This window comes from Suricata suricatta, chromosome 2 (genome assembly GCF_006229205.1).
Source record: "Suricata suricatta isolate VVHF042 chromosome 2, meerkat_22Aug2017_6uvM2_HiC, whole genome shotgun sequence".
NCBI lineage: Eukaryota > Metazoa > Chordata > Mammalia > Carnivora > Herpestidae > Suricata > Suricata suricatta.
The window spans coordinates 105,491,157-105,517,750 of NC_043701.1; the positions used below are offsets into that span (position 1 = coordinate 105,491,157).

Here is a 26,594-nt window from a genome sequence, read left to right on the forward strand (position 1 = left end):
GCTATTTCCACTGCACGTCAGGGTCAGCTGTAGGCACTCAGGGCCAGAAGTGGCTGCCTGGGATCCTGGGTGGCCCCAGGGGCCCACCTACTACCCAAGGGTGGAGGCCATCAAATTTCTTCCCACTCACCTGGCAATGAGCACCAGGGGAGAAGATCTGATGGATGATATTTTTAAAAATTATTTTTTTTAAAAGCTTATTTATTTGGGGGGGTGAGGGCATGAGGGAGGGACAGAGAGAGGGAGAGGGAGGATCCGAAGCCCGCTCCACGCTGTCAGTGCAGAGCCTGACTCAGGATTCAATCTCCTGAACCGTGAAATCAGGACTGGAGCCAAAACCAATAGTCAGAGGCTTAACTGACTGAGCCACCCAGGTGCCCCTGGTGGATGGTATTTTTTTAATTAACTTAGATTTTTACAGTCTATTGTCAGGTTGGTTTCCATATAACACCCAGTGCTCGATGGATGGTATTTTTGAACCTAGCCCTTCTCTTTCTGCAAAAATAGCTTTATGGGAGACTTTCTAATTCTTTAGGTGTTTGGTTATGAAAGTTCTCATTGGAGGGGATTCCAACTTCTCAAGTTTACTTTTCTAGAGAAAGATTATTTTACAGTGATTCTGCATCTGCACCTTGTCCTAGGGAAACTTCAGGTCATTAAAAAAGGAACAGGACCCCTACCTGATAATGGAGGTGGATGTATAGTCATCTGTAACATAGAATTGGAACATCGCTTCAATGACTTTAGTGATTGTAACTGGCTCTCTCTTGATGGTCAGTTTGTAAGGAAACATTCTTAAAATCCAAGCGTGGGCACTGACATTTTTCAGTGGAAGACCTTAGACTCATCAAAACGAGCAGGTTTTCTCCTGAGTGAAAACCATCGTTTTAATATTAAGTGTCCTCCTATAGGATGGTCATAATTATGGCCATGACAAAAATACATACAGTGTACATTCTGATACTTGGAAGCACAAAAAGTAGGGAGGCTGTGCAGTCAGTATGAAGAAGATTCTCGAAAGCACCCACAGAGAGGCGGAGGGGCACGCTGGACGCGGTTGTGTGCATCATTAAGGTGTGCGTTGGCTGGGAGTGGCGCTCTGGGACCCCCTGGATTACCTATCTTGAATTTCATGGTTCTGTATCCCTCTCTCTCCCGTCTTGGATTGTCAGCTGAGGCGTTAAGACACAGATTGGAAGAGCTGGAGAAGGAGAAAGGCAGCCCGCACTTCCTGCTTCCTTCCAGGCAGCCGGCCCTCTGCAGCCTCCTGGGCCAGCTGGACGCACAGGCCCAAGCGGCCTTGTGCCACAGGGCCTCCTGGATGTGAGTACTCAGATCGCCCCCCTCCCCCACTTTTCTGGCTCCCACGGGGTGAACACCTGGGGAGACCCTTGTTGGTTGGGCAGGTGGGGGGGTCCCTTCTGGAGGGAGTGGCTGGTGTGGGTCATGCTCCCCTAAGAAATTACTTCTGCTAATTGACGGGGAGAGACCCTCCCCCAGCACAGCCTGGAGACCAAGCTTCCCCCGGGAAGGAGAAGGGATGGAGTTCCTCTCGGCAGGAGCCCCTAGGTCAGGCCTGGAAAAGCCATAGGTGGTCCTTGCTGACTGAAGGGGAAGACACATCTCCTCCTGCCTCTTACTTCCAGCTGCGGATCGGCTTCTGCTGCTTTTGCTACCCAAGGGTCCCCTGGGACCCGAGATACACAGGGGGCCATTGCTCTTTGGAATGCAGGGGCTCTCAATCCTGGCTGTGTGCTCCAATCACCTGGAAACGTTTTCAACGCCCAGCTCCCACCCAGACCTGCCGAGTCAGGCTGTCTGGAGGGTGGGTCCCAGATGCTGGCATGTCTGAAAAGTCTGAGAACCCCTGCTCTCATCTCCTTGCTTGTTGCCTCTCTCCTGGGGAAGGGTTTGCAAGGGATGCTCTTAGCCTAATCAGCTCAGGTCTGTTTCTCCTTAGTTGTAAACATGGCCATCACAACCACGCTGTATTTCCAACTTCCAGGTGGCCCCGACAGCCACAGGATTGTCCTGCTCATTCCTCTGAAGGGTACATGGCATTGTGCCTTTCATTTGTCTTGGTGTCTCCCTACAGCCCGTCTTAACAGTGATGCTGATTATTTTCTCAGGTTCTTGCCCTGCAGTTTCGCTGGTGGCACGTGGCAGAGTCCCAGGCACTGTGGATGGTTATAAATATTTGTTGAGTGAACTTTTACTGGGCTTCTTAAAGAGCAGGTGGATTCCACCTCCTTTTCCTATGCATTTTTTTAATCGACACTGAGGTATCACCTCCTTTCCCTTCCCTTTCTCACTTACACGGGGTCCTTCCCAACTTGACTTTCTACTGAATTCTTTCTTTCTTTTGTTCGTTGGGGTTATTTCCTATCTTCACCTCCATCTTGGGTCATGTAGCATCTGTCAACATATTGTGTTTCTACGTATTTAACGTTTGCAGAGCAGTGACTACGTGCTTTAGGGATTAACTACTTTTTTCCCATTTTTATTCCGATAAAGTATAGGTGACCTGAAATTTACCATTTCAACCGTTTTTAAGTGTACAGTTCAGGGACGTACAGTTCATCCACATTCCACTTTCCATGTTCATCCACACCATTCATTTTTAGAACTCTTTCCATCTTCCTAAACTGAGACTCTGTTGTTATTAAACACGGACTCCCCTCCCCATTCTGCTCCCAGCTTCTGGCTCTGGATCTGACTCCTCTCAGAATCTCATTTCACTCAGCATACTGTTCCTAGGGTTCATCCATGTTGTGTCATGTAAAGGAATTTCCTTCCCCTGTTAGGCTGAGCAGTGTTTCATGGTGTGGATGTACCATGTTTTGCTTGTCTATTCTTCCTTCAGTGGATGGGAAGTAATTCCTATTTAATCCTCAAGATAATTCTAGGAGGTAGAACTATTTTATTTTCTGTATTTCTATGGAGATCGACATCATCATCATGATCATCATCATCATCATCTGTATTTATATTTTTTTGTACAAGGCCCAGGAGAGGTGAAGGGGCTTGTGCAGACCCCCCAGCAGGTGGGTGCTGAGCCTGGGCATAGAGCTGGCCGCTTGGCATGAGCTGCCTAAGTCTGAGTTGGCAAAGGCTTGTCCATTATTGTCTCTTTAGCCTACATGTGATTTGAATGGAGAGCGATGTGCCGATCTTGGCTGAATTTCTCATAGAACACGAGGACTAAAATACAATCAGTATCACTCATTCTCACTCAGTTGGGTTACAACATCTGACATTCCTTACATCTGACTATTTGTGATGTATAAATATGGCAGTTTCATAGGCTTCAACTTAATATTCTCCCTATAACAATGGAGGCCTTTATTAACCCTTTATTGAGCCAATATAAACTGTCAGCTTGCCTTGCTGTCATCCTCGGTCCTTTTCCCCCAGGGCCTACCTGCATGCTGTGATTTTAGTTCCCGTTCACTTTTGGAGTGAATGGGACCTGACCTCCATGGTCTGATATCTGACCTGATTCTTATCTGTGATCTGATTTCTATCTCTATCACTGCTGCAGTCAGCAATGATTTTCTGTTAAATTTAAAAGGCATTTTTCATTCTTATTCTGCTCTGTATCATGGTGAAGTCTGGAACATTTAATCAATCAAATTCATTCCAAAAACTCTCTCTCCCCCAGGCTGTTACAATTCACCCTTTTCCTGGTCCTATTACTGCACCGCTGGCCATTTTTCTCAACCCCTTGAGAATTCCAGTTTCTCTCCCTGTTTCCTTAATACCGATGCTCCTCTGTCTTCTGTTCTAGCCTGTCCTGTCTTCTCACTTTATATAGTCTCCTTCTGGACCTCATTACCCCTGTGTTTCAGGTACCATTAACATACGAATTTTCCTCTAATTTATATTCTTAGCCCTGATGCTTCTCCAGAGTTGCAACCCACTATTCGGCCTTTTGAATATCTCACTAAGCTTTATTAAGTTTGCTCTCTCTTTAGCTCTATTTTATCCTAAAAAGTTTATCTTTTTATCCTTGCCTTTAGTAAATTCATCTTTTTTTAAATGCCTTTATTTAATTTTGAGAGACAGAGACAGAGAGTGAGTGGGAATGGCGGAGAGAGAGGGAGACACAGAATCTGAAGCAGGCTCCAGGCTCTGAGCTGTTAGCACAGAGCCCAACGTGGGGCTCGAACCCACGGACTGTGAGATCATGACCCAATCCGAAGTTGGACACTTAACTGACTAAGCCACCCAAGCACCCCAGTAAATTTATCTTAAAACTGTCTATTTATTGGATTCACTATCCTTCTCCCCCATCAGCCCCTTCTCCTACTTCCCCACTCTCAGTGACTTAGGTCACCTACCCAGTTACCCAAGTAAGAACTCTGAGACATATTTGGCTCCTCCTTTTCCTTCGCTTCCAATTTCATGGTTGACTCTACGGTGTAACCTTAGGTCATTCCCAACCACTTTGCTCACTCATGTCACTGCCTTGGTTCTGCTTAAGAGTTTCTAATCTGGATTATTGCAATGGTTTCCTGGCTGGTATTTTCAATTCCAATATTACTCCCTCTCACTCATCCTCCACAGGCCACAGATGGGAATATCAGGTCATGCCCAGTGGCCTTCAGTGTTTTCAGGATAAAATCTGTGCTGCTTACTTAGCATGACATTCAGTGCTATTCCAATCTAGCTCATCACTGTCGGGAGCCTAGAATAGAACTAGCCATTACCAACACCTACAGGCCACACACACCGAAGGATTCGAAGTTACCTAAATGTAGTGAATGTTTCGGAATTCTATGACCTTGCACCTGCCCCACTCTTATCACCTCTTGCTCATTGTTTGAGGCTCAGCTCGGTTACTTCCTTATGAAGCCTCGTCCAGAAATCACCCTGTCTCCCTTTGAATTACCTTGACTTACCTCACCCCTGTCTTGGGTCTTAAACAAATAAACCTGTTTCCTTGAGTATCTGTCTACCCTTCAGGCTGTGACCTCCTTGAGGACTAGACTGTGTTGTATTTATCTTTCTGTTCCTGGAGGCTGGAACAGTGGCTGACCCCAAATAGGTATTCCATAAATGTTCATTGAATGAATGAATGTGATCATATGTGGATGTATCTACATGAATATCTACTGAGAGAGAAAGAGAGAGAACCTTCACTCTATTGTGGTTCAGTTGCCTTAGAGAAAATGCTCCTTTGGCCTTTCTTCTGACACCTCCGGCCAGAAGAGCTTGTATCAAATCTTGAGAGAACCCTGGATCACAGGTCAGGAAACCTGAGTGCTGATCCCATGTCTTCTACTAACCAGCTCTGTATGACCTGGCATAGTTTCCTAACTCCTTCACACTTCACTCCCCTCATCAGAAATATGAGAGGGTTGGGGCGCCTGGGTGGCTCAGTCGGTTAAGCCTCCAGCTTCAGCTCAGGTCAGATCTCACGTTCGTGGGTTCGAGCCCCATGTCAGGCTCTGTGCTGACAGCTAGCTCAGAGCCTGGAGCCTGCTTCTGGTTTGGTGTCTCCTTCTCTCTCTGCCCCTCCCCCTCTCATGCTCTGTCTCTCTCTGTATCAAAAATAAATAAAACATTAAAAAAATTAAAAAAGTAAAGTTTGTTTATAAAAAAAAGAAATATGAGAGGGTTGAATTAGATCACTATTTTCCAAACTTCAGTTATGTATGTATTATTGGGTTTTTTCCTTTTGCCAAATCTACCTGTCCTATTATTAACACAATTAGAACATAATGACTCAAAATCAACTTCTTAAATTTTCCTAATGCATATTAACAAAATTACATAGTTATTAATAATTTTTAGAAAATTGTATTTCAATGTACCAGCTCCCCATCTAGCTCTGTGACATGTGTCATCCATGGGGCTCTCTGGATTCATCGGTTTCCCCTAAACCAGGGGCTGTGGCTGCAGTTCTCACGGCGGCCACCAGGGGGCCGTGGTGCAAGACTGGAGCTCATGCAGCTTTTGGACCAAGGATGGAGCCTGGACAGAAATGTTTCTTACAGGCCCCGGGGGTCTCTCAGAGTCAAGAAGGAAATAGAATGCCTTCTGATGAGCTGTACTTTTCCTGTAGAAATGAAATAGCTGCACTGACATGGGAAATTTTCAGTACTAACTGAAATTTAGTTACACTTACTTACAAGTGCTGCCTAACTTTTTGGGGATCAAGTGTTTGAGAATCTGATGAAAGCTAGAGGCTCCTTTCCTCATTGCCAACCCACATATGTACAACCGCGCAAATGATGGATTTCATGCAGCTTCCACAGGCTCACAGATCTTCTGAGGCTTCGCCATTCTCTCTGCAGAAGAGGGGTCTTCAGGTTAAGAAATTTGGATTAGAATAAGATTTAAGGAAATATAAACACCTAAGCACAATCAGGCAGTGTATTTCATTTTTAACTTTTACTATCACTTTGTTGTTAATAATCTGGTCCATTCAACTTAAAATTTTTTTTTAGTGTTTATTTTTGAGAGAGTGTATGTGTGTGTGAGCAGGGGAGGGGCAGAGAGAGAGGGAGACACAGAATCCACATCAGGCTCCAGGCTTCAAGCTGTCAACACAGAGCCCAATGCAGGGTTTGAACCCACCAATTGTGAGATCCTGACTTGAGGTCGGATGCTTAACTGATTGAGCCACCCAGGTGCCCCTGGTCCATTCAGCTTTTTGAAAACCACTGCTTAATGCTCTGGGTCTTGTGTAGACTAGCACCTCAAATCACACTCCCATTTGTTCAGGTTCGCCCAAACAGCTTCACTGCTCCCTTCACAGATGAACCCAGCACTCCCGGGGTCAGGTGCCTGCCCTGGTTTTTGGTCCCGCTTTGCTCAGTAAGAAAACTGGTTCACTGTGGTGTCTCTGTTCAGTGGGGGTACAAACATGCCATGATTTTCCTGTTCTCCAGCCTCTGTTGTGTTCCTGTTGCCCATGATGCCTTGGGGCAGGTACCACAGATGTCTGGCTCATTTTTGGTTACTGATGTTCAGCCCACCTGGTCCAGTTTGAAACTTCAATCCGATGTCCATTTCAAATCTCTCTCTGTTGCCAGAGTCCAGCTCCAGCAGGTCCAGGGCTCTCTGAAGAATGGACAGTGTTGGCGAAAGGGAATAAGAGAGCCTTGGATTCTTTCTGCTCACCAGGCAGGCATCTCTGCTCTCCAGTTAGGCATCTCTGCTCTGACTGGAGAGTCAACCTTTTTTGTTAAAGAAGTGTATGGGATACAAAACAGAAGTGGCAATTGCTTTAGACAATAATTTCTGATGACAAATTCTTTGGTATGTAAAAATTTCCTAGAACATAGATTGGCAAAAGACTCATGCATAATCTTTATCAATTGTGATGAAGCTGGTGACTAGATGCTTATCACGTGGAGAAGGGATCTTTAGCATTTAAGATCAAGGCAATGTTTTTAGCCTAGAAAGGCAAGAGTTAGGTCTTTGTGAGCAGAGGTCAATAACCTGTTTTTCGAGGGGAAGAAAAACAGGTTTTCTCAGGAAATGCAACATTTGCTCCTATAATCACAAAAGAAGAAACTCCTATAACAAGTTTTTTCATAAGGTACAATTCACATATTTTTAGCATAAGAAGGCAAGTCACTCCTGATATCAGTCAGTCAGGTGCCTTGGGGGTCGGTGCTCATGCAGAAATTGAGTGGGGGTTGAGTGGGTGAAGATGCCAGTTGCCATCTGATGGTGGAAGGCCTTGCAAACCTGCCTTGCCTCACAAGGAGATTTTTGCTCAACTTATGATTTCAGAAAGACTGGCTTCCTGCACCCTGTGCGTTGTCTGTAACCCTCTCCTGGTTGATTATTGCTGCATCCCTGGCTACCAGGCTGGGAAACCCCATGTCTATAGATGTTGGCATGCTCACTGTCTGGTGGCACCCACACGTGGGTTCTTCAGATGACACCACAGGCCTCCTCCATGCCTAGACTCTGAGGTGAACGCTACCACTCCCATCGCACCTGGGTAACCACGCCTCTTTCTGTGGATCCCCTGCCCAGCAGGCACACTTTTGGGGAGGACACTGTTTGTAACATCTCCTTGATTCAGGGTAAGTTCACATATCTTTGCTACACTGGACAGTGGGCATTCAGGCTGCCGCATTACAGACCTCTCTGTCTTGCCATGGCTCTCCAATTTCTTCATCTTCTTTTTTAAGTTTATTTATTTATTTTGAGAGATACAGAGTGAGTGAGGGAGGGAGGGGCAGAGAGAGAGGGAGAGAGAATCCCAAGCAGGCTCTGCACTCTCAGCACAGAGCCCAATATGGGGCTCAAACTCACAAACCGTAAGATCATGACCTGAATCAAAACCAAGAATCGGATGCTTAACTGACTGAGCCAATCAGGCCCCCTCTCCAACTTCTTCATCCTTGCTCAAGGGAGTCGTGATACATCAGAAAGGCAGCTGTATGAGCGCACGTACGTGGCTGCAGACTCTTGATGTCCTGTATCTCAGTCTCTTGGCCTTCCTCAGATTTCCATTCCAGCTGTGGACAGTTCTGTCTGCCCCAGGCTCCCAGCAGGTTATGTGCCACAGGGCTTGCTCCAAGGCTTGTGAGGATGAGGAGGGGATAACGAATGCCCCTGAGGGCAGCTGTCAAACTCTGGGGTGGGAGTTGGTGGATAGATGAGCCAGCCTCCCCAGCCTTTCGGGGGACAGTTCTGATGCACATTCCACATGTTTTTCCAGGCAGTTCCTGGTGGGACTGAGCCCCAGTTGTCCCTGTGGTGATCAGCTCAATAACATACCACTGACTGACTTTTCCTGCTTCTCACTCCCTCACTCTTATTTTCTTGGGAATCACTTCTCCAGAACATAGCCCAAACTCAGATCCTTTTCTCAGACTTTCTGTTAAGAGAACTCCAACTCAGATGTCCATGTTGGAGAATCAGATGTTCCTGCTTACAGGGCACCCCCAGTCTTTATGACTGGGTCTATTGGATGTTCTTGTTTTCGTTTGGATGACTGGGAGCGTTTACCCCTCATCACCCCACTGTGGGGCTGTGGAGAGGGGAAGGAGAAGCATCTCTTGTGAAAGTGTCATTTCCTACATGGCCAATGTGTGTGTGTGTTGAGTGGTGGTTGGCTGTGGTAGCATTGCTTGTGCAGTGCCAGCATGGGGCACCATACTCCACCCTTAGAGTAGTTTAGAATGCAGAGCATTTGGGCCTGTGTCTCAGCTGTAGCTTCTGATTCTGGAGCAATCGGAAAATTACATTTTAATATCCTGCAACAGCAATGATCAGAAGGGGACAGAGGGCATTTGTTCCTGCTGTATCTTTCCTCCAGTCAAAAGAGTTGTTTTACTTCCTCTTAAGAGAGGGCTCTGGTGACTGATAATTTTCTCATTAATATTTTTGACCATGTACATCCTACGTCTTTTCCCCTTGGATCTTAAGCAGTATGTACTTTAAAATTGGTCATATACTTACAACCTAAATTGTGTGTGTGGGTGTGTGTGTGTGCATGTGTGTGCGCGTGTGCAAAATGTCCTTTATCGAAGACTGTTTCCCAATGGATAACTTAAAACACAAGCGGACAAAATATAAGCAAGTGTAAACACAGAGATACACAATGGTTTTCCAATGGGGCTTGTCAAGGCAGCGCTCCGGTTGGCCTGTCCAAACATTTCCTGCTCACATCCTTCCTTTCAGGTGGGAACCAGGAGAGATAAATATTGTGTAGTCCGTGATGCTTCTGAGCTGAGTCATTCTACCTCTGACCAGTGCTTCCTCTAGTCCCACTGAAACATGAGATTCCTTATTTTCATTTAATTATCACGTTGGGACCATCCCACCGTGGAAATCCATGACAGCGGGCTCTAAGTTCCCAGAGTGGAAGGAAGGTGCTCTGGGTAAGATGAGAAAAAGCTGTTACAGACACATTTTACCAGAAGGGCAAAGTGGGGCGGCTACGTTCCGGTACCACATGACAGTGGTGACACACACACACCAGGATATGTTTCTGAAGCCTGAATCGGGGCTCAAGGTGAGAAGCCAGACTGGCATTAGCATGGGCTGTGTGGGACTTCCAGGGACCCACCACCGATCCCTTGTCTTCACCTTGAGATGGGCAAATAAAGCTCCCCTGCCATCCTCTTTGCTCACATTAGGAGCTGAAGTTCGACCTGAAGCCAGTCATATTGGGCAAAGCTATTAGAGACCCACATAAATATTCACCTGCCCCCCCCTGCAGCTCAGTCATTTCTCTGAATGGGATGAGACTATAGAAAGCAATGATGTTTCATTTCCTATTCTGTTACTCTTTATTCACTTAAAAAAATTAAAAAAATATTTGAGAGAGAGAGAGACAGAGAGAGAGAGCACACGCAAGTGGGGGAGGGGCAGAGAGAGATGGAGACACAGAATCTGAATCAGGTCCAGGCTCTGAGCTGTCAGCACAGAGCACGATGCGGGGCTCGAGCCCATAAACCATGAGATCGTGACCTGAGCCGAAGTTGGAGGCTTAACTTGACTGAGCCCCCCAGGCGTCCCTATTCTTCTTACTCTTTAGACACATTTTAGCTTCATATCTGTATCTGTAGCCATCACGGTCTCTATAAAGGTGGAACAGTAAAGTTATCTGTATTGTGCCTGGCATTTTTATGGTATTTGTGCTATCACAGTGGCCTTCATAATTTGTGATACTGCATTGGACGAGGAAGCGATTTCTAGATTTAAACCACACTTCAGTGATTATAGGACTAGCCCAAACTACTTCTTTCTCACCATTTTCCCCAAGAGGGAGGGATGGAAACACGGAAGTCACATGACATGAATTTGTTGGAATGGTCATCCATGGGGGCAGCTGTGAGCAGAGGTGTTTAGAGGGGCTGTGCTTGGATCTTGTTGCCAGAGAGCCATCTGAACTGAGGTTTTCCCGACTGTAATACTGAGAGCATTGGCCTTGATTAGTGCTGTGTTTTTCCTTGACTAAGATCCTTTGATTCCAGAAGTGGCACCAAACAGCAATATTTTTGGCACCACGAAGACGCGTTCATGTCCGGGAAAGGGACCTTCTGTGTTACACACACAACCGTGTAAACCATAGCCGTTGCTGTGAGCCGTTGTGGCACGGGGTGTCCTGGCAGGTGCACCATCTGGCCTCTCCCCTGCTCTGTGACATTCTCACTCTGTGTGCTTCTGAAGGCAACCGTGGGGGCAGAAGGAGGGTGCAGGAGAGCTCTGGGGCCCCTGGTGCTGGCTAGGGTGGAGGGGGTGATGTGGGTTCATCTCCGGCACACTCCAGAAGCGTCAGCCCCCAGAGGGTCCATTCCTTCCTCAGTATTGTTGGACGATGTGCTCACAGAAGCCACATGGTGCATGGGGTCCCTGGGACGAGAAATGTGCTTACTGCTGTCGGTGGTGTAGGACCTTATTTTACAAACGGGGTTTTATCCTTCTTTAAATGACTGGTGGAAAAGACACTAGTAGGAAGGCCAGGATTTTTCCAGCACTAGGCATCCCCAGATGGGGGCCTGTTTGAAACCCAGCAGCTGAGGGTATGGTCTTAGAGACCCGAGTCCCCCTTGGCACCCAGGGCTGCTCTAACATTCCAACCCTCATGTTTTTAATTCTTGCCCCAGAGGGACTTGCTCGTTTTACATACTGATTAGTTTATAGCAGCAATGCTAATTTGCACTGACATCAGGGATTACACATTGAGAATTATTAAACATAAAGGGAGCAACATGGTAGAAGGAAGAGGGAGCCTGGCTCAGAGGACTGAACATCTGAACGACGGAAACCCGTCCCCTGCCTCATTACAGAGCCACAGCGTGTCGTGGGGCCGCCACACAGCCATCTGTGGATGGCTTTCTATAGTCAGAGTCAAAGTGTGCGAGACAGAGAGATGAGTTTTGGTTAATCACAGGGGCTTTTCTTATGGTTGTAGTAATGAATGTGATTAACAATAATATGGAGAATTCCCAGTTACCCACCTGTAGCGCCTCTGTAGCTAATTTTCAATTCTGTGTTGATTTCTTTCAATAACTCCCAGCCCGACCCAGATGGTATCTATTTAGGAAATTCAGGAAACTCTTAATATTTGCATAAGCAGAGCAAATTGGGAAATAAATTAGTGCAAAGAAATGATCCAATGCAATAGAAAGCTGAATATAAACGACTTCTGGATTTCCTCTGCAACGGACTCATGAAATCATTGGACAAATATCTGCTAAGCCCCTACTCAGCGCAGAGCACAAGACGAGGTGAGCTCAGTGTCTCCCCTCCCAAGGTTCTCAGTCTGGAGCAGGTGGCTACCCGACAGGCCAAGACTCTGGAGCCCGGAGCGGGAAGCACATCCCATTCCCACGGATGTCAGTAGGTGATGATGGTTTTGTTCCAGAGGCTTCCTATTCTGATATGTGTAAAGATCCTTGGGGACATTTCGTCTGTAATCTTCACTCTATAGGATGGTGTGCCCACTGGACATGCACCCAGAGGTCATTTTCCTGCTGTAAACATGAGACACAAGGTCGGCAAACAGCAAGCCCCCTGAGGTCAGAGGGGGTCTGCCTCCTTCTTAGTACCTAGCAGAGTAGGTGGATGGTGCTCATTTGTTGAATAAACTGATTAGGATCCCCATAATCAGCCATATAGGGATGGCATCATTGTCCTCACCACCATCCTCATTTTAAAAACAAGGAAGGTAATGGGGCGCCTGGGTGGCTCAGTTGGTTAAGCATCCGACTTCAGCTTAGGTCATTATCTCCCGGCTCGTGGATTGGAGCCCCGCATCGGGCTCTGTGCTGATGGCTCTGAGCCCAGAGCCTGCTTCAGATTCTGTGTCTCTTTCAGATTCTGTGTCTCCATCTCTCTGCCCCTCCCCTACTTGCTCTTGGTCTCTCTGTTTCGCTCTCTCTCTCTCTCAAAAAAAAAAAATTTAAACATGAGGAAGGAAAGGTTCAAAGAGCTTTAATAAATCCAAGGACTCACAGCTAGAAAAAGGCAGAACTCTGGCTCCAAGGTCACTTCCCTCCCTGTGCTGAGCCCTCCCTTCCTTTCTCAGCTGGCCCTGCTGAAAAGCAAGCAAGGGACTTCATCTGTGGCTGTGGGTGGCGTGTCATTGGAAGCTAGGAGGAAACAGAAGTCCATAATCTTGCTGAGAGCCTACATGGCATCAGGTTGTCCAGGGAGGGACTGGGACGTGGGGATCAGCCGGATGCACTGACCCTTGGACTCTGCTGTTTGTTCTCTTTGTGTCCAAGAGCAAGTCACTGAGTCTGACACCTGCTTGCTCAGCGACAAAATTCTAATAATAATAATATCTTCCTCTTAGGTCTGTAATGAGGAGTGTGATAAAAATGGTAGTGTCTGGTGCACAGAAAATTCTCAGTTTATACTCATTTGTTTTATTATGATCAGCTTAAGCATTTTTATTACAATGACTGCTGTAATTTGCCTTCAAGTACATGAATCAGAGAGTAAGTTCTTAAAATAAATTCCTAAATTGCGTGGTCTGTTACACTAAGTAAGTGGTTTTTGGGATAATTCAGAGAATGTGAATCTGTGTCAGGCCCAGGAATATGAGCAGGGTTCCCTTTTCTGTAGCTGTTTTGCAACTTAGAAAAGCTGAGGTGACATTTTCTACCATTGTTTCTAAAAATATCAGGGCTGCAGTGCTTGGTTGGCTTCCTCATTTGTAAATGCCACGTTAAGATTTAGGAAGTAGAAGACTCACTTCCGCCTTTCAACTCCTAGAGTAATTGGTTTGAAACCTGGGTTGAGCATTTGCCCATTGCCTTGTATTTTCCTTTCGGTGTGTTTGTCTCCCCTGCTCTGTGAGGGAACCAACTCTTCCTTACTGCTGGGTTCCTAGCACCAAGCACAATCCATGGCACATAGTAGGTGGGCTTAATAACTTTTGCTGTCTCTGAATATTTGAATAAAATAGGGTAAGTGTGAAAGGAGATGGACAAAGAACAAACACATGTTAGGACCAGTTACTCATTTCCCCCCTTTCTCCCCCTCACTTCCATTCATCCATCCTTCCTTCCTCCCTCCTTCCCTTCTTTCCTTCCTTCCTTCCTTCCTTCCTTCCTTCCTTCCTTCCTTCCTTCCTTCCTTCCTTCTTCCCTTCCTTCCTTCCTTCCTTCCTTCCTTCCTTCCTTCCTTCCTTCCTTTTTGAATATAGCCCCCCCTCACTGTTACATTAGTTTCAGGTGTACAGCTTAGTGATGTGACAAGTTTACACCGTATGCTGTGTTCACCACACGTGTAGCTACCAAGTTCTTGTCCCATGGCTATTACAGTATCATTGACTCTATTCCTTAAGCCATGCCTTTTATTCTGGTGACCTACTCATTCCCTAACTGGAAGCCTCATTCATTTCACCCAACCCTGCACTCCTTGCTCTCTGCCAATCATCAGTTTGTTCTCTGTATTTATAGGTCTTATTCTGGTTTTTGTTTATTCATTGGATATTTACCCAGAGAAAACAAAAACACTAATTTAAAAAGATACATGCATCCCTATGTTTATTGCAGCATTATTTATGATGACTAAGACCTGGAAGCAACCCAAGAGTCCATCAGTAGACAAATGGATAAGAAAAACGTGGCACGTGTGCATGTGCATATACACGGTGGGATACTATACAGCCATATAAAAGAGTGACATTGTGCCATTTGGGACAATGGATGGACCTAGAAGGTATTATACTAAGTGAAATGAATCAGACGAAGAAAGACAAATACCAAATAATTCCACTCACAAATGGAATATAAAAAATGAGTTATTTGTTTTTCTGAGAACCATGGAAGGACAGACCTTGTGTACATGCATAGGTAAGACCATGCAGCTTCGTGCTCCTACCTGCTGAACCCTGAAGTCAGTGCGCCTGCCAAGGTGCAGCTGTCTGGAAGGGATCCTGATGGAGGGGACAGGAGTCCTTTATTCCTCTGACTGTCCAAAGGCATCGATACCTGCTTTCCTGTAGGGGAAGACACCATTGATCATCAATGTGTGAAATGTGATTTTGTTTCAAACCTCGACATGTCTGTTTTGTCCAAGGGCTACAACAAACAGGTTGGCTCTGTTAAAATATTTAAGTGAATAGTGTAGCTACTTAGTGTATGTGGTAGAAAGCATTTCCATTATAGTGTTAAAAATAACATACACTTATGTGGGTAAGGGGCATTAAGGAATCTACTCTTTTTTTATATAGTTTATTGTCAAATTGGTTTCCATATAACACCCAGTGCTCTTCCCCACAAGCGCCCTCCTCAATGACCATCACCCCACTTCCCTCCTCCCCCTCCCCCTTCAGCCCTCAGTTAGGAATCTACTCTTGAAATCATTGTTGCACTATATGCTAACTAACTTGGATGTAAATTTAAAAAGATTAATAAAAAATTAGAAATCAGGGGCACCTGGGTGACTCAGTTGGTTAAGCATCTGACTTTGGCTCAGGTCATGATCTCACAGTCTGTGGATTTGAGCCCCATGTTAGGCTCTGTGCTGACAGCTCGGAGCCTGGAGCCTGCTTCAGATTCCATGTCTCCTTCTCTCTCTGGCCCTCCCCAGCTCACTCTCTGTCTCTCTTTCTCAAAAATAAAATAAAGACATAAAAAAATAGAAATCAAAGACAAAGGGGAAAAAATAACATATGCTTACTAGAGAAAAGTTAGAAATCAAAGATTGGCCAAAGAAGTGGTTCTACCACTCAGAGGTAAGAGCTGATAACATTTTGGTGGATATTTTACTTATCTTTTATATACATGTTTTTTTTTCTTACAATAGTTGTTTCATATTATACATATTACATTAATAGCTGCTTCGAAAAAAGTGATCGTTTTCCATGGGGTTACATCTTTTTTGCTGACCTAATTTTAGTGGCTGTCTAGAGTGACTGCCATGGTCCTCATTTGGGGTACAATTGTGTGTATTCAGTTTTGGGCTATTAAAAATGTATTTTTTGCAGTTAATATTTGTGCACATCTGTGATCATTTACATATGATGAATTCTTAGGAGTGGGAAAATAGGATCCAAAGTTATATTATATTTTATGCTAAATTCTTATTCCCTTCCCTCACCAAACAATCATGGTTTCTGAAAACCTTTGCCAGTTAGGTGAAAAATGATATTTTGTGTTGTTTGAATTTGCATTGAAAAGTATTTTTGATGGGAACCCTTTCCCTTAACTCTTTGCAATTCTTTTGTATGAATTTCTGATAGATGTGTTCATCTTTATTCTTCTTGGTTTGATAGAACTCTTGAAATGAGCAGTATTTTTCCCTTTTCTGATTCGTGGGTGACAATATTTTCCCCAGCTTGTCGTTTGCCTTTTATTTGTAGTTGATGGTGTTTTCCTAAACTAAGCTTCCTTGAATGGTTGACATAGGTTTTCACCTATGTGTGTATATATATATATACACAATTGCATTGAACCCAAAATCGAATACTTTAAGGATGAGATGAATTTGTCATCCTTTAAGGACAAATGCCTGCAAGACCCTTACAAAGGCAACTCACCAGCATAAGTCTCGAGCCTGTTGCTGCATTTCCCCCAGCATGGCTTTGACCACATGTGTCAACTCCTGCAAGAAAAAGACACAGAGCCAGATTTTAAGTAGGTTTTGACCATCTTTTAGCCAACTTTTTCTGAGAAACTCTGACCCAAGCATCTGCAAATCAGTCATACCTCTTCTTAATCTCCACGGCCAAGATCAGGCCCTGGAATTTGGCTCTGGATGATCAAGACAGTGGTGTCCAATTATAGATAATGCAAACCACAGACACGATGTCAAATTATCCAGGAGCCACACTAAATGGAAGAGGAAACGGGTGAAAATAATTTTACGAAATATTTAATGCAACCCAACATCAAAAATATTATCATTCCAACCTGTAATGAACATAAAAAGTACTGAGATATTTTGCAGTCTTTAAAATCTGGTGTGGGGTTACCTGTCTGGCTCAGTCCGTAGAGCATGCAACTCTTGATCTCAAGGTCATGAGTTCAAGTCCCGTGTTGGTCATGGAGTCTACTTAAAAAACAAAAACATCTGCTGTGTATTTTACACTTTCAGCACATGTGTCTAGGGGCCATGGTACTGGACAATGCAGGTCTAAAACAGCAGTCTGGCTATGTGTAAAAAAGCAAAAGCCCCAACAGATTGTAATTAAAACAGAAATTTACATTAGGGACCTCATCCCTATGACCTGCCTAAGAGTGAGAACAGCTGGCGGCCACTTTGTGAAATTTCTTTCTCTTGCTCCCTGTCTTTCTTTTTTTAATTTTAGAGCAAGAGAAAGAGAGAGCATGAGCAGGGGAGAGAGAGAGAGAGAGAGAGAGAGAGAGAGAGAGAGAGAGAGAGAATGAATCTTAAGCAGGCTCCTCTCTGAGCATGGAGCCCCAGGTAGGGCTCAATCCCCTGACCCTGGGATCATGACTTGAGCAGAAATCAAGAGTCAGACGCTCAACTGACTGAGCCACGTAGGCGCCCCTGAAATTTCTCTTAACGCTTTTGTAGATCTGAGGATTTCAGCTTCTCCACATCTGTACCAATATGCATGTTTTACTTTAAGGGCCAGCAGTGACGATACCCAAGCCCTGCTCCGAATGGAGCCAAAGCGGTTCGAACCCCCTGCCCAGGAGGCCCTGCATGTGTCCATCACCAGACGAGACTGGCTTCTTCAAGAAAAGCAGCAGTTGCAGGTGAGCAGGTGAAGAAGAATTTCAGGAAATAGGCCAGCATTTTTCTTACCCATTTAAGCCACACGGGGCAGGGTGGATCTTTGCTTTGCTTGAATGTAGCAATTAGAGCTTTGGCCGTCTACCTGTGAAGTACAAAAGGGAGAGATGGGTGGAGATGGCTGGAGGGCTGGTAGGAACCTCATTACCTACAAGCGGTTGAAAGCTCAGCGGTGTTTGTGCCTGTTTTCGATATTCCTCATTACCTTTTGAATATGCTTTCCTTGTCTGCCAAGCCAATTTGTCACCTCTTATCATTTTGACCTTTACGAGATGCTTTTGAAAGCCAGGAAGAAATCTGTGCTATGAAAGTCCTTTATGGAAAATTGTATCCAGTTGGACTGTAAGGAGCAGCTGCTAGGCGGCAGAGTTGTAAGTAGGGACTGGGCAAGGCTGGCATGTCTGGAAAAGCTGGCGGGCATTGCACAGAAGCTCCAGGTTGGCCCAGAGCAGTGGGGGAAAGTTGGCCAGGGGCAAGAAGTCTCGGAGCAGCCCTGGGTGAAAGGCAAGAGGCAATCAGGAAGTTGAACCCCCACCCCCACCTTAAAGCTGAGTCCACACCTGCTGGAGCCTGGAGGCTTTGAGGCAGGGTGGGGAACAACAAGAAGCATCCACTGAAGGCATCTGGACTTCCAGAAAGAGCATGGGTCTTTAATACCGAGAGTTAATCTTGGTTTAGGCTTTAAATAATAGAATGGATTTAGACCAGTTTATGGGGCTTTGACAAGTTACTGGACTGTCCTCCATCCCCACTCCCTCATGCAGGGTATTCTTGTTATCTGAGTTTGTCCACCCAAATCCCCATAATAGCAAGGTGGCAAAGAGAAGCAAAGTCATCACAATTTGAAAATATTCTCCAATAAACTGAATGCTTATATAATTTGATGAGCATTATCATAAAAGTTAGGGTGAAAAGGTGAAATCTTGTTTTTGGTTTTGAACAACATGTATCAGTTAAAGGTCTACAGGCGCGCCTGGGTGGCTCAGTCAGTTAAGTGTCCAGCCATGATCTCAAGGTACGTGGGTTTAAGCCCCACGTGGGGATCTGTGCTGACAGCTTAGAGCCTAGAGCCTGCTTCAGATTCTGTACATCCCTCTTTCTCTGACCCTCCCCTGCTTGCACTGTCTCTCTCTGTCTCGCAAAAAAAAATTTTAAAAAACATAAAAAATTTTTTAAAAAGTCTATGTAATTCCTGATGATGTCAGAATGTACGGAAGATAATGTCAGCCCGGGATGCTTCATGTCTGAAGGGAATGTTCTTGGCAGAACTCTGGGGGAAAGGTGGCTATTCATTCAGCAGGTATTTGAATGCCTTCTGTGCCAGATACTGTTGGAAATGCTGAGGATTTTGTGAAGTTGATTTTCTAGTAGGGGTGGGCATGGGGAGATAGATAAGAAATGGCAAACATAATACATACCTAAATTATATACTTACCCTGTCGTAGGGTGGTAAGAGCAATCGTGCGTAGGCTAAGGTCAACTCCCTGAGCAGTGAGATTGGAGCCCAAGGAACAGCCATGGGAAGCTTGCCGTGTGGATGTGCCTCCCGTAAGCAAAGGGTGGCCAGGAGGCCAGGCTAGGGGAGAATGGTGGAGGAGAAGGTCAGGGAGCAAAGGGATCCTGGAGGGCCTTGCACACCTTTGTAAGCACTCGAGCTTCTCTCTGACGGGAATGTGGAGCTATTGGAGGGTTCTAGGCTGTGAAGTGACATAATCTGATCACATTTTAAAGAATCACTTTGACTTCTGTGTGAAGAAGAGGGTGTGGGTCTTTTGCACTGCTGGTGGGAATGCAAACTGGTGCAGCCACTCTGTAAAACAATATGGAGGTTTCTCAAAAAATTAAAGATAAAACTACCCTATGACCCAGCAATTGCACTACTAGGTACTTATCCAAGCGGTACAGGTGTGCTGTTTCAAAGGGACACATGCACCCGAATGTTTATAGCAGCACTACTGACAATAGCCAATGTATGGAAAGAGCCCAGATGTCCATTGACAGATGAACGGATAAAGAAGATGTGGTACACACACACACACACACACACACACACACACACACACTGGAATATCACTCAGCAATCAAAAAGAATGAAATCTTGCCATTTTCAACAACATGGATGGAACTAGAGTGTATTATGCTAAGTGAAATTAGTCAGAGAAAATACAAATATCACATGACTTCACTCATATGTGGAATTTAAGATACCAAACAGATGAACATAAGGGAAGGAAAGCAAAAATAATATAAAAACAGGGAGGGGGACAAAACATAAGAGACTCTTAAATACAGAGAACAAATTGAGGGCTGCTGGAGGGGTGTTGGGATGGGCTAAATGGGGGAGGGGCATTACAGAGGGCAATTGTTGGGATGAGCACTGGGTGTTATATGTAAGTGATGAATCACTGGATTTTACTCCTGAAATCATTATTGCACTATAGCTAACTAACTTGGATATAAATTAAAAATAAATAAATAAATAAAAAAGAATAGGGTGTAGGGCCTCTGTGAAAAAGGATGGTGGGTCTTCAAAACATTAAAAATAGAATTACTGGGGCACCTGGGTGGCTCAGTCTGTTGAATGCCTAACTCTTAATATCTGCTCAGGTCATGATCTTGTGATCATGAGATCGAGCCCCACATAGGGCTTCACATGGAGCCTGGAATCTGTTTGGGATCCTCTCTCACCCTCTCTGCTGGTGCTCTCTCTCAAAACAAATAAATAAACATTAAAAATAAAATTACCACACAGTTAAGCAATTCTACTTCTGGGTATATGCCCAAAGGAATTGAAATCAGGGCCTGAAACAGATGTTCACAGTAGCATTATTGACGAAAAGCCAGAAGGTGGAAGCCGCCCAAATGTCCATCTGTGAATGAATGGATAAACCAAACATGGGAAGTCTATGCAATGAAATATCGTACAGACTTAAAAAGGAAGGAAATTCTGACACATGGTGCAACTTGGATGAACCTTGAGGACATGAAGCTAATGAAATAAGGCAGTCACAGAAGGACAAATACTATGATTCCCCTTCTGTGAGGTTCCTAGAGATTCATAGACACAGGAAGTGGAATGGTGGTTGCCAAGGGTTGGGGGAAGGCAGGGTAATGGGGAGCTGGAGTTTAATGGGGACAGAGTTCTGGTTTATAAGATGAAGAGAGTTTTTGGTTGGAGGGTGGCCACAGTTGCTTAGCAGTGTGAATGTATTGGTGCCATGGAACTAGCATTAAAAATGGTTAAGATGGGGTGTCTGGAATTTTGGCTTAGATCATGATCTCATGGTTTTCATGGGTTTGAGCCCCATATTGGGCTCCATGCAGACAGCATAGAGCCTGCTTGGCATTCTCTCTCTCCCTCCCTCTCTGCCCTCCCCCCTCCCTAAAATAAATAAACTTCAAAAAAAAAAAGGTCTTACAAAGATGGTTAAGATGGTGAATTGTATGTTACATGTATTGACCACAGTTCAAAAAAAAGGGGGAAGAACAGGGTTTGGGCAGAGGCGGAGGTGGGGAGTTGAATGGGGAAACAGTGGCAATAATACTGTAGTGTTGGGCCAATGGAGACACACATTATCTTCTTAGAGTGTCTTAGGGGTGCCTCTTCAGCTCCTCCTCAGTCTCTACCCCCCACACCCCACTGGAAGTGGGATCAGGAGGTTGAAGTTGTAGGTGATTGGTACCTTGGGCTTAAGAGAACATGAATGAGAGCTGGGGAGGCGCCCAGGATTAGAGCTGCACGGAACATGGGAGTGTGGTGAGGGGAGGAGCCTCATTTTAAATTCAGAACACAGTGCACAGTGAGATGGTTATCTGCTCCAACACCCTGCACACAATGTGCGTTCGATTGCCTGCTGCTTGTTTTCTTCTTTGACCTCAAGATTGGATGATACTCTACAGATTCTTTGGATTTTCTTTTGCTATATTAGGGGAAATTAAATTTACTTAATATTTTTTATGAACCTTAGACTGTATCAAACTATCTGCAGCATCCCGTTGCTCCTTCGTCCTGTAGACTTAGGAAATTGTGATTTTTAATCTTTCTCTACACACTAACTTTTCATGTTTGGGGACAGACCAGCCGAGGACTGTCTGCTTTTCTTTTTTGGTCTGTGACCTCTGTTAACCTGCTTAGCTCGGACCTCAAGAGCATGATGTTTGCTGCTCTGTGTTCTAGCCCTTCTGCCCGAAACGAAGTCATTTATGTGTCTGCTTGGTTCTTCCAAGTCAAATTCCTGGCTCCCCGCCCCACCCCCCCCGCCGCCATAGTTATTTAATGCTTGGGAGAGAATGTTTTTCCTTATGCCAACTAATCAGAAATACAAAGCTGGCGTGATTTTTCCACTTCAGCAAACCTCAAAAAATCTGCTCTGAAGGAGAGCTTCACGGCTCTCATGCATATGGCTGACTTTCCTTTGACGGACTCATTATCAGCAGAGAGGTTTGCCACAAGCAGGGTTAATTTATAAAATCTGGTGTCTCCGTTTTCTCCAGAAAGAAATTGAAGCTCTCCAAGCAAGAATGTCTGTGCTGGAAGCCAAAGATGAGCAGCTGAGAAGGGAAATAGAAGATCAGGAGCGGCTGTGCCCAGGGCAGGGCTGCGACCTGGCCCCGCTGCTGGGCAGGTTGTCCATGGGCGAGCTGCAGGAGGTCAGCAAGGCCTTGCACGACACCCTGGCCTTGGCCAGCCGGATTCCCCTCCATGCAGAACCACCTGAAACCGTAAGGAGGTATTGATTTCCTAACTGATTTCGGATCACTCACCTCTTGGGCCTGCTTACGGGATGGATGTTCCCTGCCGTCCCTCTCATACAAGAGCTGTCCGAGCAGGGCCATTGTTTTCCAGTGGAAGCACTGTCGTTTTGAGCAGGAAAATTCTTCATTGTGGGGGGCAGTCCTGAGTATTTTGAGATATTTTAGAACCTGGCCACCACCCTACCTACTAAATGCCAGTATTGCTTCCCATTCTACTGTGTACTAAGTTACTCCCAGGGGCACCTTCTCTCCCTTTGAGATCTGTTGGACATTCTGATGCCAGCCTGGCTGGGGACAATCATTGCAAGTGATGTAACTCTATTGTTGCCAAGGGCGGGGGTGAGCCATTAAGAGGGGGATCCTCAGTCAGCGACTGTGTTTCCATCAGGAAGAATGGATGATTATTAATAATAGCTCGCATTTATTGAGCGCTTAGTCTCTGCCAGGCACTGTGCTAAGCTTTACGAGTTGCTTCTATTATTATATTAACTTTATAGATGAGGAAAAGAAAGTTCAAGGTTAGCGATTTGCCGGGAGTCCTATTAAGAGGCAAAATGGGTACTAAAGCTCCTGTTTGCTCCTTCTCAGCCCCGTGTCCTGTCCATTTACTGTGGAGTGAGAATCGTCCCTGTATTCCATGTTGTGCAGTGTCCGCAAGATGCGCCTGGATGTCTTGATCCTATTTTGGTGAAAGACAGAACTCGCAGGTGCCCATGTTAGATAAAAAGCTGAGGGGTGCCCGGATGAATACACAGCTGGGCAGTGAGGTCTGCAATGCTGTGGGTGTGGCGCAATGGGAGCGATTCGCGTTCTGCTGAGTTATTTTACTGAGGACAATACTTCATCAAACTAACCGCCTGTCGTGGTTGAGAATATGGACTCCGCCAACTGATTATCCTCGCTCACCCACGTAGCAGCTGGGACCACGTGCGGTTCGGGGAGGGGATGAGGATGCTAATAATGCCTGCCTTACAGGGCTTTTCTGCGGACCAGCTGCAGCTGCTAATTCAGTCATAGCTCCCATAGCAGTGCTTCAATGGCAGCAAGCGCTCCGCTGCGTTTACTGCTTGTCAGTTTTGTTCTAAAAAATTTAATTTTTAAAGAATATATTTATATATACAAAGAAAGTGTGAGTCAGGGAGGGGGCAGAGGGAGAGAGAGAGAGAGAGAGAGAGAGAGAGAGAGAGAGAGAGAGAGAGAGAGAGAATCTTAGGCAGGCTCCGTGCTCAGTGCAGAGCCTGACGAGCCTGACACAGGGCTCGATCTCACAACCCTGGGATCATGACCTGAGCTGAAATCAAGAATCAGACACTCAACTGGCTGAGTCACCCAGGCGCCCCATCTTTACGTTTTTAGTGTGTGAGAAAGCGCTCCCTCTGCATCTCTGTACAGGTACAGGCCACGCCCACAGAGACACTGCCCACGAAGTCAGCTCAAAACACAGAGGCTTTGTGACACAGTGGCAGATTTCTCAACACTTAAAAACTTTTAAAAAATATATTTATGTATTCTTGAGAGAGAGGGCAAGAGAGCATGAGCCGGGGAGGGGGAGAGAGAGAGGGGAAACAGAGGATCCCAAGCAGGCTCTGTGCTGACAACAGCAAGCCCGACTTGGGGCTTGAACTCACAAACTGTGAGATCATGACCTGAACCAAAATTGGAAGCTCAACTGACTGAGCCACCCAGGCGCCCCTCCACTTGTCATTTTTATTATGGGATTCGGACTCTGGAAGGCCTTCAAACTGCCTGTCCCAGTGTGTCTTAGACTATTCTGTGAATGATGGTCCCCTCTTCTACACATACCACATCCTATCCAGCCAAGAAATGCTGGCCCCAGAAGCTCTTCTAGGGAGGTGCTCGGGACCCCTTCCATACCTAATATATCCCTTCAGAAATCTAACTCGTGCCCAGGAAGAAGGAGAAGAGATTTAGATTGTTGCTGAATTTCAGCTAAAGGAAACTGACCACTGACTATGCCGCATGCTTTCCCATTGCACCTTCACACGTATCCTTATAGTCTTGCCTCAGCCTGTAAGGATCTTTCCCACTCCTGCTTCCTGCAGAAGTCATTCTACATCTATATGTATCCACACACACACACACACACACACACACGCACGCACGCACATACATAGGTGCGGGTCTATATAATATGTATAGTATATACTTTGTATGTCATATATCATACATATGCACATAATAACACGTGCATTGTATTATATATTATATGCATGTATCATGTGTAATATATAAGGTGAAATATACATGTGAATTTATTAGTCCATTTACACATGCATATATTTATACTTGAGGCTTAAAATGATCCCTTTTTGGTCCTGCCATCCAGATGTGTCCTACTTATTTCTCCTTTTGCTTTTAACAGCACAGAGGTTTGTTATGTAGCTCTCATCGCTCCCACAAGCTGATGATGGTTCTTTGAGGGAAGGAGCATGCTTAACTTAGAATCTGCCACCGTGTGTCACAAAGCCTCTGTGTTTTGAGCTGACTTCGTGGGCAGTGTCTCTGTGGGTGTGGCCTGTACCAGCACAGAGATGCAGAGGGAGCGCTTTCTCACACACTAACCTGTGGCCATCGGAGTAGCCAGGTTTGGTAGGTGGGTCGTTCTCCTTGTCAGCATTTTACAGATGAGGACGCAGCAACTCCAGAGGTTTTCCTGGTGATGCACTTACTAAGAGACCTTGTATACGTCCATAAGATAGCCTCTTTCCAGAGCTCCGAGGAAGTTACTTCTCTTAATGTAAAACCAGGATCTCCACAGTACAGTAGGCTGATAGAGCAGGGCTGCTAACTCAGATCCTCTCATTTCTAGTCTGTTCTTCTGCCCGAGTTCTCAGCCTGGGATGTTCATCAGGAGCTCAGAGCACTGCTGGCATCAAGCGGAGTTTTGTGTTGCTGGGAAGTGACCCGCCTGGGACACCACGTAATCTGGGTGACCCTGCAGCCAGTGACCCTAGGCATCTCCTTTATTTACTCAGAGGCACAGGCCGGCAGCTCCCTGCGTTAGGGCAGTTTGGGGTGTGTAGGTGCAGGTTTTGACCCGTCAGCTTCCTTTCTTCCACACTAGAGAGGCGAGGCTTCATGCTGTTCCTGGCCAAAAACATCAGCTGGAAAAATCATTGTTATTTATGTGGGCTTTCCATTTAAGAAGGAAGACACACCTTTTCCAAGCTGATGGGCTGTGGCATGGAAATGGAGGAGTTGAAAGAAGCCAGTGTGGAGTCATATGGCTCCATTGATCAGAGAGTGCTTGGTCTAGAATTTTTAACTGATTATACATGATCCTGTTAACTTAGTTTTTCTTCTGAGATACTGGCTTTCATCTAGAAGATGTTGACTTGGATGGCATTGTAGGAGGGCGGGAATATCTCATGAGTGCCCCATCTGAAGAATGGATCTGCTATGCATCAACAGCTTTGTTGACAAACATCTTTGTTGTTAATGAGAATAGTTTCCTCTTAGGCCAGATGGAGAGATGCTGACAAATTGTGAAATAGACAAATCTTCAAGTCTTATGAAGCGAAGGTGTAGAGACTGGTATTGTTACAAATTTCTGGAGAAACAGACCACTCAACATCATAACTATTATTATCATCACTCATAGAGATTGTTCACAGAGACCAGCTCGGAGCTCAGGGTGCCGTCTGGGGGGGAAGCTGTTTCTGATTTACTCAACTCAGTAATGTTCAAGTTCAAAGGGAAGGATGTGCTTCTTTTCCTGGTTAAACTACACATTCAGCTTGAAAAGGAACTTCCTAATAGCATTTGGCATTTCTGAGAAAATCACTGGTGGAGACTGTGTGCTTGCAAGGCGCCTTCATTTCTGACCGTAGCTTGTTGGGAATCATCTGGTGGATGTTGGAGAGAGACTGGAAGTAGAAGGTTGTATGTTAGGCCCAGACACCCAGTGGCTTTTATTTGGAGATTCTAATAGAAATCAAAGCAGTAGTCTGAATTTTCTGTCTGTGTTTTGGATCAAATATCTTAGCAGGATGGGATGAAGAGCTGCCTTCTCAGAGATCTCCTAGCTGCCTCTTGATTGAGCCAACAGAGATGGTTTTCCTCCAATGGTCAAGAGAACATTTTGAAGGCCCTGGGGAATCAGGACCTCCACACTGTGGAAGCTG

General features: G+C 45.4%; 1 protein-coding gene across 1 annotated transcript in view; it reads left to right on the plus strand.

Annotated features, from left to right (window-relative positions):
• DISC1 (DISC1 scaffold protein) overlaps window positions 1–26,594 on the plus strand; it is a 312,563-nt gene that overhangs the window by 57,413 nt on the left and 228,556 nt on the right. The window contains exons 6-8 of the mRNA XM_029919352.1: window positions 1,173–1,323; window positions 17,528–17,657; window positions 22,189–22,424. Of these exons, the coding sequence (XP_029775212.1) occupies window positions 1,173–1,323; window positions 17,528–17,657; window positions 22,189–22,424 (517 nt within the window). The remainder of the gene's footprint in view (window positions 1–1,172; window positions 1,324–17,527; window positions 17,658–22,188; window positions 22,425–26,594) is intronic.